This window comes from Crocuta crocuta, unplaced genomic scaffold, assembly GCF_008692635.1.
Source record: "Crocuta crocuta isolate KB4526 unplaced genomic scaffold, BGI_CrCroc_1.0 scaffold177, whole genome shotgun sequence".
Classification (NCBI taxonomy): domain Eukaryota; kingdom Metazoa; phylum Chordata; class Mammalia; order Carnivora; family Hyaenidae; genus Crocuta; species Crocuta crocuta.
In genome coordinates this window covers 2,896,306-2,910,952 of record NW_027531880.1, presented here as the reverse complement: position 1 = coordinate 2,910,952, position 14,647 = coordinate 2,896,306, and the positions used below count along the sequence as shown (strand labels likewise).

The 14,647-nt window shown below is 41.4% G+C and overlaps 1 protein-coding gene across 2 annotated transcripts in view; it reads left to right on the top strand.

The window, feature by feature from the left end:
* The window catches only part of CHRNB3 (cholinergic receptor nicotinic beta 3 subunit), a 28,555-nt gene extending 18,249 nt beyond the window's left edge, over positions 1 to 10,306 (top strand). The window contains exons 1-3 of one of the 2 annotated variants that reach the window (XM_077773087.1): positions 6,548 to 6,666; positions 6,886 to 7,768; positions 10,172 to 10,306. In XM_077773087.1, coding sequence (XP_077629213.1) covers positions 6,551 to 6,666; positions 6,886 to 7,768; positions 10,172 to 10,306 — 1,134 coding nt within the window. In that variant the 5' untranslated portion in view covers positions 6,548 to 6,550. Of the gene's footprint in view, positions 1 to 6,547; positions 6,667 to 6,885; positions 7,862 to 10,171 lie in introns of those variants that run through there. The other variant, XM_077773086.1, reaches the window with a different exon arrangement.
* Positions 10,307 to 14,647: the final 4,341 nt, after the last annotated feature.

The window sequence follows — 14,647 nt, the reverse complement described above, 5'->3', positions numbered from 1 at the left end:
TCTCCCATTTCCTGCAATGACACAGCTCTCAGACTGGGAACTGCTTCAAGGTAGAGCTGATGTTTGTAAAGGGCTTTGAGAATCTTGGCCAGACCATTCTATATGAACACAGGATATTATTTCTAATCCCTTACTATAAGGAGAGAGAGACAAGAGATTAGTCTCCGGATGCCCCCAGTATTTCAGAGAGAACAGGAAGTGACCAGAAAGTCTCAGAGCTCCCTAGCAAGATAGAGGTGGGGACTCTGAATCCTCACCCTGCTGTTGTTGACTCAGCATGTGTCATTGTCCTGGGGCATGGGGCGCTGTCAGCATCCTAATGGACGCACATGCTGGTAGAAATCCAGGGAACCTCTCCAGATGGACGTGTCAGGGAGAACATCTCTGATTCCCCAGGTCTGGTTCCAGAAGGACACCCCCAAGGGGTACGACCAGTACAGGACCATACAAGTGGGGAACTCAGGGCTTCTGACTCCAGTCCAGTGCTCTTTCTCTTCCGGGTTCTCCAAAGTCCGCAGCATTCACCAAGAGTCCCAGCTAGCCCCTTTCTCCTTACTGGTCAGGAACGAAGCCTAAATCACTGTAGATCTCTTTATGTGCTCCCCAAGGATTCAGTACATCCCTTATTCATCGTTCATTCACCCATGCCCCAGGCGGGAGCCCACGGCCTCTTACTTCTCCCCACCCCACACCACCACTCACTGCTGCTCCCTCCCTTTGGGTCTCTGCTTTAAAGGTGGTCTGCTCGGGGCGCCTGGGTGGCTTAGTCGGTTAAGCGTCCGACTTTCGCTTAGGTCATGATCTCGCGGTTCGTGGGTTCGAGCCCCGCGTCGGGCTCTGTGCTGACTGCCAGCTCAGAGCCTGGAGCCTGTTTCAGAGTCTGTGACTCCCTCTCTCTCTGACCCTCCCCTACTCACGCTGTCTCTCTCTCTCTCTCTCCTAGAAATAAATAAAACATTAAAAAAATAATAAAAATAAAGGTGGTCTGCTCAGAACTACCTTCCCTGTCCATCCTGCGGTTCCTTATCATTATACCCAAATGGCACCCCCTTCTTCTTGGGTGAGGCAGCCCCAGGCTGAGAGCACGTGGCAGTGGTGTGTTCAGTGAGAGCAAAATCTCAGGTACTTGTGGAATGCATTAATTCCCTGCAAACTGCAAGCCCAACGAATCACTACCACGCTGTGATCTCTGGCCACAGATGTTTACCTTGCGGTTGGAGGTCCAGGTAAGCAACACAGACCTTTCTGACTGAAAATTCCCTCACCTTAGGGCATGCCCCAGTTCCCTTAGAACAGGTTGTAAAGCCAGTTATTTGCTTGCTGGGGTTTGGGTGAAGGCAGGGACCCCAGAATTGTAGCTCTCCACCTTCTCTGCAGGGTGGAAGTGGGCGTAGGAAAAGACAGCCGTGCCTGGAGCAGAGAGGAACTTGGATCCAAGAAGCAGGCAGGTTTGTTCCCAGCAATCTTTATGCTCCAAACAGAGGAAGACTGAGATTGGACTCGGTGGCTGAGCTCACCAGCATCGTCCACTCAAGACAGAGCTAGCGCATAAGAGCACAGTCCCAGCCGGGTCTGCCCGTTTGTGTTTGTCCCTGGGGCTCACCGCCTGCTCAGGATCTGCTCAGGTTCTCCCAGGATCAGCCAAGAACTTTTTAGTTGCAAGTGACAGAGAATGCAACCCAAACTGGCATAAGCAAAAATAGAATGTACTGGCTTTCACAACCTGGAAAGCCCAGGGACAAGCTGGTTTTACATGCAGTGTGATCCAGGGGCTCAAGTAACCTTCCCAGGGCCCAGTGTTCCCTCTGTGTGTCTCTGGGCTCCTCATCCTCTGGGTGACCCCATTCTCACCTCAGCCCTGCTCTAGTGGCAGCAAGGTGGCCACATCGGCTCCAGCCTCAAAGTGCTTCCTGGGTTCAAGTTCTCTTTCAAGAAAGAGAAAGGCCAGCCTCGTTTCCAGTGGTTCCAGAAGATTCATGGTATGTCATTGTTTCCCACTCGGTTACTGCCGTCCCTGATCACAGTGGGCAGGTGTAAGGTGCAGCCCCATTTCTGGGCCAGAAGGAAGAGTCAGACCCACCCCCAGCAGGTGGGTGACAGTGCAGTGAGGAGGTTCTCCATGAGGAAACAGGAGGGGTGTGCTCTTACCAGGAGAAGGGCAGGTGAATTGAAGGCAGCAGGCAGCACGTGTTGACTTTATTTCTTAGTTCATTTGCCTCCTCTTTCTATGAAGATGTCTTGACATGCAACTTCCTTCTCGAACAAAGCCTTGCCTAAGTGGAAGTCAGCCAAAGGCTCCTGTTATAACAGTTCAGCTTCATTTCATAATTTCTCTTCCCTTGTTTGTCAGTGAACTTGTACACTGTGTAACATGCTTATTTGTATAATTCTTCTACCTGTTGTCAGGTATTTTGCCAGTAAGGCCAGCTTTTCTGTTTTTATTGTCTTCATTTTCTTTTCTTACCAGAGGAAAAGATGAAATAAGCTACTGCTTTAGTCTGAGTACAGAGTCAATAAGCTTTATAGCTGTCAGCTATATCTCTCTCTTTAAAAAAACAAAAAACCAAAACCAACCAAACGGAAATTAAATACTTAGGTATAAATCTAAATATGTGTGGGGTCTACAAGCTGAAACTACAAAACACTGATTAAAAAACATCAAAGAAGACCTAAAGGAACTTGAATAGCCAAAACAATTTTGAAAAAGGAGAATACAATTGGAGGACTCACATTATATGATTTCAAAACTTACTAGAAAGCAATGGAGATTAAGAGAGTGTAGTACTGGGGAAAGGAGAGACACAGATTGATGAAGTGGAACAAAGAACTCATAAATAGACCCACACACATATACGGTTAATTGATTTTTGACAAATGTGCAAAGGTGATTCAATGGAGAACGTTTAATCTTTTCAACAAAAGGTGCAGAAACAAGTGGACATCCATGTGTGAAAAAACTCAAAAACCTCATTCCATATTCATATCATAATAAAAAAGTTAACTCAAAATAAAGATTTTATTTATTTTTATTTTTTATCGTTTATTTATTTTTTGAGTGAGAAAGAGACAGAGACAGAGACAGAGCACAAGCAGAGGAGGACACAGAATCTGAGGCAGGCTCCAGGCTCTGTGCTAACAGCTCAGAGCCCGATGTGGGGCTCGAACTCACAAGCTGTGAGATCATGATCTGAGCAGAAGTGGATGCTTAATCGACTGAACCACCCAGGCACCCCCAAAAGAAGGATTTTAAGATCTAAATGTAAAGCCCAAAAAGCTATAAAATTTCTAGAAGAAACCATAGGTGAAAATCTTTGTGACCCTGAGTTAGGCAAATATTTCTTAGATATGACATAATTCATAAAAAATAAAGTTGGTAAAATAAACCTCATCAAAGTGTAGAATGTCTGTCTTGTAAAAGACACTGTTTAGAGAATTAAGGAAGCACAGACTGTTGGAAAATGCTTGCAAGTCAAATATTTGATGAAGGGCTTTTATCCAGAATACATAAAAGAAGTCCAAAAACTCAGTAATAAGAAAACAAACAGCTTGATTAAAACATATGCCAAAGATTTAACAGCCACTTCACCAAATAAGATATATTGGTGGCCAATAAGCACACAAAAAGATGCTCAACATCATTGGTCATTAGGAAAGTGCATATTAAAAACTATAATGAGATACCATTTCATAACTATTATAATTAAAATAAAAACTGAGGCAATACTAAGTACTGGAGAACACTAAAGAACTAGAACTCTCCTACATTGCTAGTGTGAATGTAAAATGATACAGCCACTCTGGAACATGGTTTGACAGTTTCATATAAAGTTAAACATACACCTACTAGGGCTCCTGGGTGGCTCAGTTGATTAAGCATCCAACTTCCACTCAGGTCATGATCTCAGTTTGTGGGTTTGAGCCCTGCATCAGGCTCTCTGCTGTCAGTGCTGAGCTCACTTCAGAGCCTCTGTCCCCCTACTTCTCTTCCCCTCTCTCACTCTCTCTCACTCAAAAATAAATAAACATAAAAAAAAAAAATGTCAGGGCACCTGTGTGGCTCGGTCAGTTGAGCGTCCGACTTGGGCTCAGGTCATGATTTCACGGTTCATGGGTTCAAGCCCTGCTTCGGGCTCTGTGCTGGCAGCTAGTCAGAGCCTGGAGCCTGCTTCGGATTCTGTGTCTCCCTCTAGCTCCCTCTCTGTCCCTCCCCCGCTCTGTCCCTCTGAAAAATAAATAAATGTTTAAAAAAAAATTTTTTTTTAATCTGGAAGAATCCAAAGATCCTGGAGCCTGTTTTGGATTCTGTGTCTCCCTCTCTCTCTGATCCTCCCCTGCTCACGCTGTCTCTCTCTCTCTCTGAAATAAACAAAAACATTAAAAAATGTATAAAACAAATAGTCTTACTATATGGCCCACCCATCCCACTCCTGTATTTACCCAAGAGAAGGAAAGAATGTTTTTCACTGAAAAAACTGCACAAAATGTTTACCAGGGCTTTATATGTAATCATTAAAAAACTGGAGAATCCATGGGCACCTGAATGGCTCAGTCAGTTAAGCATCCAACTTCGACTCAGTTCATGAGTTCAAGCCCCATGTCAGGCTCTGTGCTGACAGCTCAGAGGCTGGAGCCTGCTTCAGATTCTGTGTCTCCCTCTTGCTCCCTCTCTGTCCCTCCCCCACTCTGTCCCTCTGAAAAATAAATAAATGTTAAAAAAAATTTTCTTTTAAAAACTGGAAGAATCCAAATATCCTCCTTGGAAAAGAATGATAAATTGTGGTATATAGTCATACAAGGGAATATTACTCACTAATAAGAATGAACAAATCACTAATATAACATAGAAGAATCCCAAATTTTATATGGTCAATAAAAGCAATCTGGATCGAAAGGCTCTCTCCTGTATGATTTCATTTATATGACCAAAGGCAACATTATAGGATCAGAAACTAGATCGGTGGCTTCCAGGGGTTGGGGGTGGAAGAATGGGTTATGAAGGAGCAGCACAAGGAACACGTTTTGGGCAACAGAGCCATTCTTGCGTCTTGATGGCATCAGTGATTATACAACTGTTTGCGTAGGACACCATACACAAAAGGGGTGAATGTTATTGTAAGTAAATTTTTGAAAAGTAAAGAAAGCAAAAGGGAAACAAAAAAAAGTCCTATTCTGGGTTCCCTTGAACGTTTCTGAGATTCAGACCTGCTGCTGGTAGTATAAGTCTCCTAGCAGGGGACAAATTATTCATAGGAAGGAAAGTGCATTTGCTTTTCAAAATGGGCAGAGGGAGATTAAAAAGAGAGAAGTCTGCGAGTACCAAGTAAACATGGTAAATACTTTATTAGTTTGGGCTTTTAAACTGTCAGTCTTCATATGCATGGTTTTCCATAAATAGTCATGCAATCTTTTATCCTTTAGATTGTAGCTTTTTAATGAACCATATCCTTTTAAATTTGTTTTCCAAGGATCAAGCCTCACAAATATAGTCTAAGATAGACAATGTCTCATCTGGGGTGTACGGTCTCATACTTCTTCAGGCATCATGCATATTTCAATATGTTACCATCTAGTGAAGTTGCCCATCTGCTGTCTCCTGATTTTTTAATGACTATATTGGCATCACTCGGCTCCAGGAAGCCTCACACCGGGCACGCCCTTCAAACTTTCTGAAATGTCATTTCATATTATCCTACATCATTACTCAGTTGTCTACACGAGGGAAAAATGGGATAGAAGAATTTAATTTCAGGTCAGATTTTATAAGATTCTGGATCCAAAATCTTTTTAAGAAAGTCCCCTTTTGCTGTAATTGGATCATCCATACATCATCCTCTTGACCTTCATAATCCAATCAATTAGTGGTCAGGTTTGTTAATCTGGGTCCATTAGCTCCTGTAAAGAAATGACTTCATTGCATTATGAGGAAAAATATGTAAGTATCTGGAGGCTAACAATATTAGGAATATAATTTAAAACTGCAATTGGGTGGTCACCAAATAAATTCAGATTAGAACTTAAAAGGAATTTCTTGGAAACTATTTTTTTATTGGAATAAAGTTATGTTATCAAGACTAATCAGTGGATACTGAATGTTTCATATTAACATCCTGGGTGGATGTTTGTTCAAGACTCTCGAGCAATATTAAAAATTGTTTCTACCCATTATATGAGATTAAAATATTACTGGGCCAACTCTCCTAGCATAGACTGAGTCAGATCTACTATTGCTTTTCTTTTGTTTCTTAAGAGAAAATAGGTTGGAAAAAATAGATCACCAATCTATTGATTGAGTTTGTTGTTCAAACTCTCCATTGGGAATGGATATGGCAATTTTGGAAATCCCAGGTAGGAGGATTGTGTGGGCTGGGGCAAGATCAGAGGCCAGTGGGGCTCAACCTGTATCTTGAGCTACAGATAAGGTCATAAGATCTAAAATGGATGAATTTCCCTGTTTTAAATAAAGCACCAGATTAGTAAATGAACATAAACTTGAAGATTCCAAAGTCTAATACACCGAATTTTCAGACTAAAATTTCAGTATGCTGATTTAATGCAGGAATGGACAGACCACAAGTTACGCTGGAATCCTGATGAATATGGTGGAATTCATTCAATTAAGGTTCCATCGGAATCTCTCTGGCTTCCTGACATAGTTCTCTTTGAAAAGTAAGTATCCCAGAAGAAAAATACACTGATTGGATTAGGACTAGAGATGGCAAAGCCTAGCCTCTTAAAATAATTAAGAGAAATGTACAACTTTAAGTAAGAAGAGAACTGATTCTTCTTGAAATATTGTTTGACACTGTAGTAGGAAAGTCATAAATGCAAACAGTAGAAGCGTGGGCAAACTCCCAGCTCATCAGTGTTCATCTGCTTTTACCACAGTGCAGATGGACGTTTCGAAGGCTCCCTCATGACCAAAGTTATAGTGAGATCTAACGGCACTGTCATTTGGACCCCTCCCGCCAGTTACAAAAGTTCGTGCACCATGGACGTCACGTTTTTCCCATTCGACCGACAGAACTGCTCCATGAAATTTGGATCCTGGACTTACGATGGTACCATGGTTGATCTCGTTTTGATAAATGAAAATGTTGACAGAAAAGACTTCTTTGATAACGGAGAATGGGAAATACTCAATGCAAAAGGGATGAAGGGCAACAGGAGAGACGGCTCTTACTCCTATCCGTTCATCACTTACTCCTTTGTCCTGCGCCGCCTGCCCCTGTTCTACACCCTCTTCCTGATAATCCCCTGCCTGGGGCTGTCTTTTCTGACAGTGCTCGTGTTCTATTTGCCTTCTGATGAAGGAGAAAAGCTTTCCCTATCAACCTCTGTTCTGGTTTCCCTGACAGTTTTTCTTTTAGTAATTGAGGAAATAATTCCATCTTCCTCAAAAGTCATTCCTCTCATTGGGGAGTACCTGCTGTTCATTATGATTTTCGTTACCCTGTCGATTATCGTTACTGTTTTTGTGATTAATGTTCACCACAGATCTTCTTCCACTTACCATCCCATGGCCCCCTGGGTTAAGAGGCTCTTTCTGCACAAACTTCCTAAATTGCTTTGTATGCAGGACCACATGGATCGCTACTCTTTCCCAGACAAGGAGGAGAGTCAACCAGTGGTGAAGGGTAAAGTTCTAGAAAAAAGGAAACAAAGACAGATTAGCGATGGAGAAAAAGTTCTTGTTGCTTTCTTGGAAAAGGCCGCTGATTCCATCAGATACATCTCAAGGCATGTGAAGAAAGAGCATTTCATCAACCAGGTGAGTACACTGGTATTCATTCCTGCTTCCATTGGAGTGGGCAAGAACCAATGTTCTCACATCTATTTACAACAAGATGCTGTCATTTTTTAAATGTGACATTATGAGCTCTCTGCGTTTCACGTGTAAAATGTAAAACAAGCCCTGACATCAATAAGAATTTAAGAATTTTAGGAAGCAGTTCACAGAAACAGAATGAGCAAAAGTGAAGCAAGTATAGATTAAGCATCATTCCTTATCCTTAGACTTGATCTTATTTAAAATAATTTTTTAATGTTTACTTATTTTTGAGAGCGAGAGAGCAGGGGAGGGGCAGAGAGAAGGAGACAAAGGATCCAAAGCAGGCTCTGCACTGCTATCAAGGAGCCCTGTGTGGGGCCTGAACTCATGAACTGTGAGATCATGACCTGAGTCGAAGCCTGACACTCAACTGACTGAGCCACCCAGGCTTCCCTATTTAAAACAATTTAATTCTACATTTTAGGTTGGGTATCCTGGTCTCTGGTAATTTATCTCTCACTTTTAGTGCAATGAAATTTATTTATATCCACAGTGTTTGGAAATAAAAGAACAAAATTGGATTTGGGGATTAATGTAAACATACAGTGTTCCAACAGATATTTAGGGGTTGGGGGTGGGGAGGATGTAGTTATTTGGCTTACAGTTTAAAAAAAAGTGAGGCATGTGTGGATTTCAGACTCAAAACAGTTCTGGATTCATATCTTACCTAATGCTTAAAACAAGTTTTAGGCCATTTATAGGGTTCAATTATTTTACTCTAAAATCAGTGAAAATTAGTGCTAAGAGCCTGATCCCATAAACAAAATTATGAAAGAATTTTTAAAATTTTACTTATTTTATTGTCTTTAATGCTTATTTATTTTTTAAAGAGACAGAGTATGAGCAGGGAAGGGGCAGAGAGAGTGGGAGGGAGACACAGAATCTGAAGCAGGCTCCAGGCTCTGAGCTGTCAGCACAGAGCCCAATGCGGGGCTTGAACCCACGAACCATGAGATCATGACCTGAGCTGAAGTCAGACGCTTAACCAACTGAGCCACCCAGGTGCCCCTGAAAGAACTTTTCTAAAGAATATCTTTCTATACTTTATCCAGACACTACCTAGCATATTCTCTACTGAGAATATGTTGTGTTGTTTTTCATCCACTGCTATAGAACAGAATATCAGCTACGTTTTTTTTTTTTTTTTAAAGAGAGAGAGGGAGAGCACATGCTTACAAGGCAGCACAAGCAGGGGAGGGGTAATGGGAGAGAGAGAATCTTAAGTAGGCTTCAAGCTCAGAGTAGAGCCAGATGCAGGGCTCGATCTCACGACCATGAAATCATGACATGAGCCAAAATCAAGAGTCGGAGGCTTAACCGACCAGCCACCCAGGTGCCCCTTCAGCTATTCTTAAGAGCTGTTTATTGTTGTTTCTTTACATCTTTTAAAAATTCTAATTCAAGGACTCAACTAGCTTTTTTTAAATGATAAAAGTAACACATTATCAGGGTACAGAATTTGGAAAATACAACAATATAAACAGGAAAATTAAAATCATTAATAATCCCACCACTTAAGGTTGACACCTTACACACATCTTTTTTGTATTTTCTTTTCCCCCAAGGTTTTATTCCTAAACCTCTATGTGTGCAGAATGCATTCGGGTTCTACCTCAGTGCCCGTGTCCCTTCTAGAACTCCTGTTCTACTCCATCTTCACAAAACCCCCATAGAGTAGAAATGGGACATTGCTTCTCCTTCAGAAGAAGAAAACTGGCACCTCTTCTTCAGACTTCCCTGGCCTCTCAACTTATTGCTGCTCTGACCTTGCTCTTACGGGCTTATTCCTCACTCTCCCCCAACTTCCCTTCCTCCAAAGGACTAGATCTCCCCTCTCCCTTACAGATTCCTGCCATCTCCTGGTCACTTCTCCTCCAGGCAGTTTTCTGGCATTCCAGAGATAAAAGCAGCCATACCCACGTATGGAGTGGACAAAAAGAAGGCTTGTAATATTTGGCCATGAAAATTCTTAACTTATCAGTTTGTGACTCATTTCATATATGAAACCAGGAAGATGGTAGTGAGAGATGCTGGCTTTTTATTTGTGGAAAAAACGGTCTTTTCCCATTTGGATCAGTATTGTCCTCCAACGCATAAATGATTCTGTTGTTCCTATTTTACGTCTCCCGTGCTGATGAAGGTGTTTACAGGCTGTCTCCCTCAGGCACTGTTAGGGAAGTCGGCGGGGGAGCATCTGAGCCTCCGTTGCAGGCGACGTGTTAGGTGCATTTTGACAAACGAAGTGCTGTACATCCGAATATTACTATTTTTCATTCCCTTGAAATGAATGCAGAACTGTTGCCCTGCATTTTGAATGGAAGGCATCTTTTATCTCTTTTGCAGGTAGTACAGGACTGGAAGTTCGTCGCCCAAGTTCTGGACCGAATCTTTCTGTGGCTCTTTCTGATAGTGTCAGTTACAGGCTCTGTTCTGATTTTTACTCCTGCTTTGAAGATGTGGCTACATAGCTCCCACTAGGAGCATGTCCCCAGAGCAATGTAAAATACCATAAAGACAAAAACCACACCTCAGAACTGACATCCAGCTAGCACGTACATACGGTATCCAAATGCATGAGCTTAGTGCAAGGGCCCGCGCTGTCCCCCGGGAAACCGAACACTGGTAAATGTGGGTTCACCCCCAGTAAATTCATGATTGCCCCTGGAGGGAGTCGGGTTTAAATAAAGCAGAACCGGGGCGCCTGGGTGGCTTAGTCGGTTAAGCGTCCGACTTTCGCTTGGGTCATGATCTCGCGGTTCGTGGGTTCGAGCCCCGCGTCGGGCTCTGTGCTGCCTGCCAGCTCAGAGCCTGGAGCCTGTTTCAGTCTGTGACTCCCTCTCTCTCTGACCCTGCCCTGCTCACGCTGTCTCTCTCTCTCTCCTAGAAATAAATAAAACATTAAAAAAAAAAAAACTTAAAAAAAAATAAATAAATAAAGCAGAACCCCTCAGGCCCCTGCCTTGTGTAGTTTGTGAGTTTGTATACTCAACTCTTATCAGATACATGGTTTCCAAATATTTTCTCCCATTTCATTGGCCGTCTTTTCACTTTGCTGACGGTTTTCTTTGCTGTGGAGAAGTTTAGTTGGATGCAACCCCACTTGCTTATTTTTGCTTTTGTTGCCTTTGATTTTGGTGTTAAATAAATTATTGCCAAGATGGCCTCCTTTCTGTTTCTATGTGTCTCTCTGCCCCGCTGGGAGAGAATCTTCCTCTCGAAGATTCATCACGGAGAGTCTGTTCTGATGCTTTTTGCCCTCCCAAATTGCTGCTGCCAAATCCTGGATTTTAGCTTGAAATAATTGTTCTTTGCAAGATTTAAATCTTAATCTCTTCTGGACTATTTGGTTTGGGGCATGTTTCTCATAAACAGTTTACAGCTGAGACGCGGGGTTTCACCCTTTCACATATATTGTTACCACCAAGATGTTTAGTCTTATTCATGCCATTTTGTTTTGTGTTTTCTGTGTAATGTTTTCTTGTTCTTTTTTTTTTGTTCCTTTTCCGCCCTGACTGTATTTGTCTGTTCCTTCTTCTTTACTGGTTTGAAAGTTATGTACCCATTTCTATTAAAACATATTCNAGTCTCTTTCCATGTTTTAGCTATTGCGGAGAGTGCTGCTATGAACTATTCAAATTTCTTTTAATTGGCATTGGGATGTAATGCCCGTAGCCACCACTCTTGAAATTAAACAATTCCTTTAGCACTTTCTCTTCCCCTCTTCTTTTATCATCTTTTATATTTTGTCTAAATCACCCAGAATTTTAGTTCCAGGTTATTAACGTTTTATGTTACGTGTCTCTTTCCTCTGAATAATTTATTGACAGTATATTTTGTATACAACCACATTATAAAGAAATAATTGTTTTACTCATTTCTTGGTTTGGCACTTTTTTTCTCCTGTTTTCCTCTTTACCTGATTCATTTCCTTCTCTCAGAGGAATACATCTCCAAGCAATTCTTTTAGAAAGTTTTGTGTGTGGTTACCTTCTTGAATCCTTGCATTTCTGACATTGTAATATATTCGGTCCTCATAGGATAGGTTGACTGATCATGGAATTTTGAGTTCAAAATCTTTCATCCTCAGAATTGTGAAGATATTATTCTACAATATCCCATGTTTTAGATGAGACGTATGGTGAAAGTTGATTCTTATTCTTTGTTCCTATAGATTCCTGTTTCTTCCTTGACGAAACTCTTGGACTTTTCTTTTTATCTTTGGACTTTAGAAATGTCACCTGAAATAAAAAAGAAAAAATGTCACCCAAATGCTGTATGTATCTAAATATAGGGTTTTGTCTCTCTGTATCTCTCTCTCATTCTCTCTCTTTCTCCCTCTCGGTTTTTATCTTCAAACTTAATACTCATGAAAATATTCTTCTCTTAACTCTTTTAGCTCTATTTGCTCCCTCCTCTCTTCTTGAAATTTCTAATAAAAGGATCTCGGTACTCCTGGATCTGTCTTCCATGTTTATTAATTTATTAACTCTTCTCTCATTACTTTTAATTTCTTTAATTGTTTACATTGTCAGCTTGATGATACTACTAACTAATTTGATATTCAGTCATTGTCTGCTCTGCTTTGCAGCCCTCCTACCAAGGTGAGGTTTTGTGTGTTTATGGATGAATCATGTATTTGATTTCCAAGAACTCTAATTCTTATTTTTGGATGTCATATCTTCTATAATAACTTGGGGAGATACTAATTATAGTTATTTTAAAGTTTTTTTTAATAGTTTTTATTTATTTTTGAGACAGAGAGAGACAGAGCATTAGCGGGGGAGGGGCAAAGAAAGAGGGAGACACAAAATCTGAAGCAGGCTCCAGGCCCCGAGCTGTCAGCACAGAGCCCAATGCAGGGCTCGAAATCACGAACTGGGAGATCATGACCTGAGCTGAAGTCAGATGCTTGACCGACTGAGCCACCCAGAAGCCCCCAGTCAGCCAGTTTATATTGATCCTTTCGAACTCTCAATCCTTAATATATATGCCCAATTGTATATGGAAACTAGGACACTGAAGAATCACCACAGGTGACATTATGCCCTGAGAAGAATGTGGAACTATTTTAAGGACTCTGATTAATCTTGACTTTACAGGCTGGTGGATGCTGGACACAATAAGGACTGGAGAGATGATTCTGTTAGGAATAAAATTGCTAATTATTGACCAAAAACAGGGGAAGCACATCTTGAAGTCAATGATCCACATATGTTGTTAGATTTGGCAGGACATCCGCTCTGATGGGGCTCTTCACGCCTGGCTGTTTATAGGCTCCTGGACACTTGCACTGGTTTCCAAACTGTTTTTCCTGCTTCCAGTCAGATCTCCACCCTGTTCGTACCAATTAGCCCTTGTCCTTTTCACACCTAATCTCTCCCTCCCTTGTGCCCTTGATCTCTCCTCCTGGAAATGGTTTCTTTAACTGTCCTGGCTGTCTTGTGAGGCTCCCTTTCCTAGGCCTACGAAGTGCCCAGATCCACTTTCATTTTAGAACAAACACAGACCATAGTGAACAGAAATAATGGAATTTTTTCAAATAGCCCGGACTGCTTTCTTAGAGAGATTCATGCCATTCTAGTTACCCTCAAAGCAGGTATAAATTCCAAAAAAGAAATCACATTTATATCTATTTTAAGTGTGTCAGTAATATTTAACATGGTCAGTTTCATTTTCAATGTATACCAAATTTTCAATATATGCCACAGAATTATATTTTTATGCGCTATGCGCACACTTTATGGAACAAAGGGCTCCTTGCTTGATCTACATACTTGTTACTTTTCTGCACATTTTACCGGGTTTTTAAGAGCCAAACAACATGGTGAAGTGGAAGACAAGGCACTACCACCCAAGGGCTCTAGACAAGCCATTTCCTCGTTGCTGTGTGGGCTGTGGAGCGTTAGGTGGGTCATTGCCCTCTTGGGGGGGGGGGGATTAGTTTCCTCGTCAATTAATTAAAGGTTAAGACTCATGGTTCTCTCCTGCTCTAAAATTCTGTACTTTGGAGAGTCTCACAATTTTTAAAGCACACAACTTCTAACTATAACTTTGTTCCTTTGGGAAAATGCAATCTTTTTATCCTGCTTTAGAACAGGATTTGCGAAGAGACACTGTGATGAAAATCAAGGATTCCCTGCTTGAAATCCCTGACCAGATTGTGGATTCAAAGGGCACATCACTGTTCTTTCCTTTATTGGGAACACTGTTGACTTTAACTCATTACTGAACAGTATCTAACTCATTAGTTTGCTAGATAAATGACAATGCTAATCTTAGGAAAATGCATTTAAATTCAAATGCAGTTTTAAAGTTTGATAAGTACTGCAAGAAACACTTTCCGCAGCAAGCCTCTTTTTGTCCAGACACAAATACAGCAAAGGTCAAACTTTTATATGTGTACATACAGCTTTTCAAATATGGAAAAGCATAAATATCTATATACCCCAATAACCCAAAGATAGTAATGACAAAAGGTAACTTTAAAGCAAAGAAATGTTCATTCCGAATGTATAACAAGAAAAATCTGGGACGCCTGGGTGGCTCAATCGGTTAAGCATCTGACTTCGGCTCAGGTCATGATCTCACGGTTCGTGGGTTGGAGCCCCGCATCGGGCTCTGTGCTGACAGCTAGCTCAGAGCCTGGAGCTTGTTTCATATTCTGTGTCTCCCTTTCTCTCTGCTCCTCCCCTGCTCACACTGTATCTCTCTCTCAGAAATAAATAAAAAACATTTTTAAAAATTTAATTAAAGATAAATAAATAAAATAAATCAAAGGGGAGATGGGCAAAGAGAGATGCTCAGACATTCCTCCCCTGT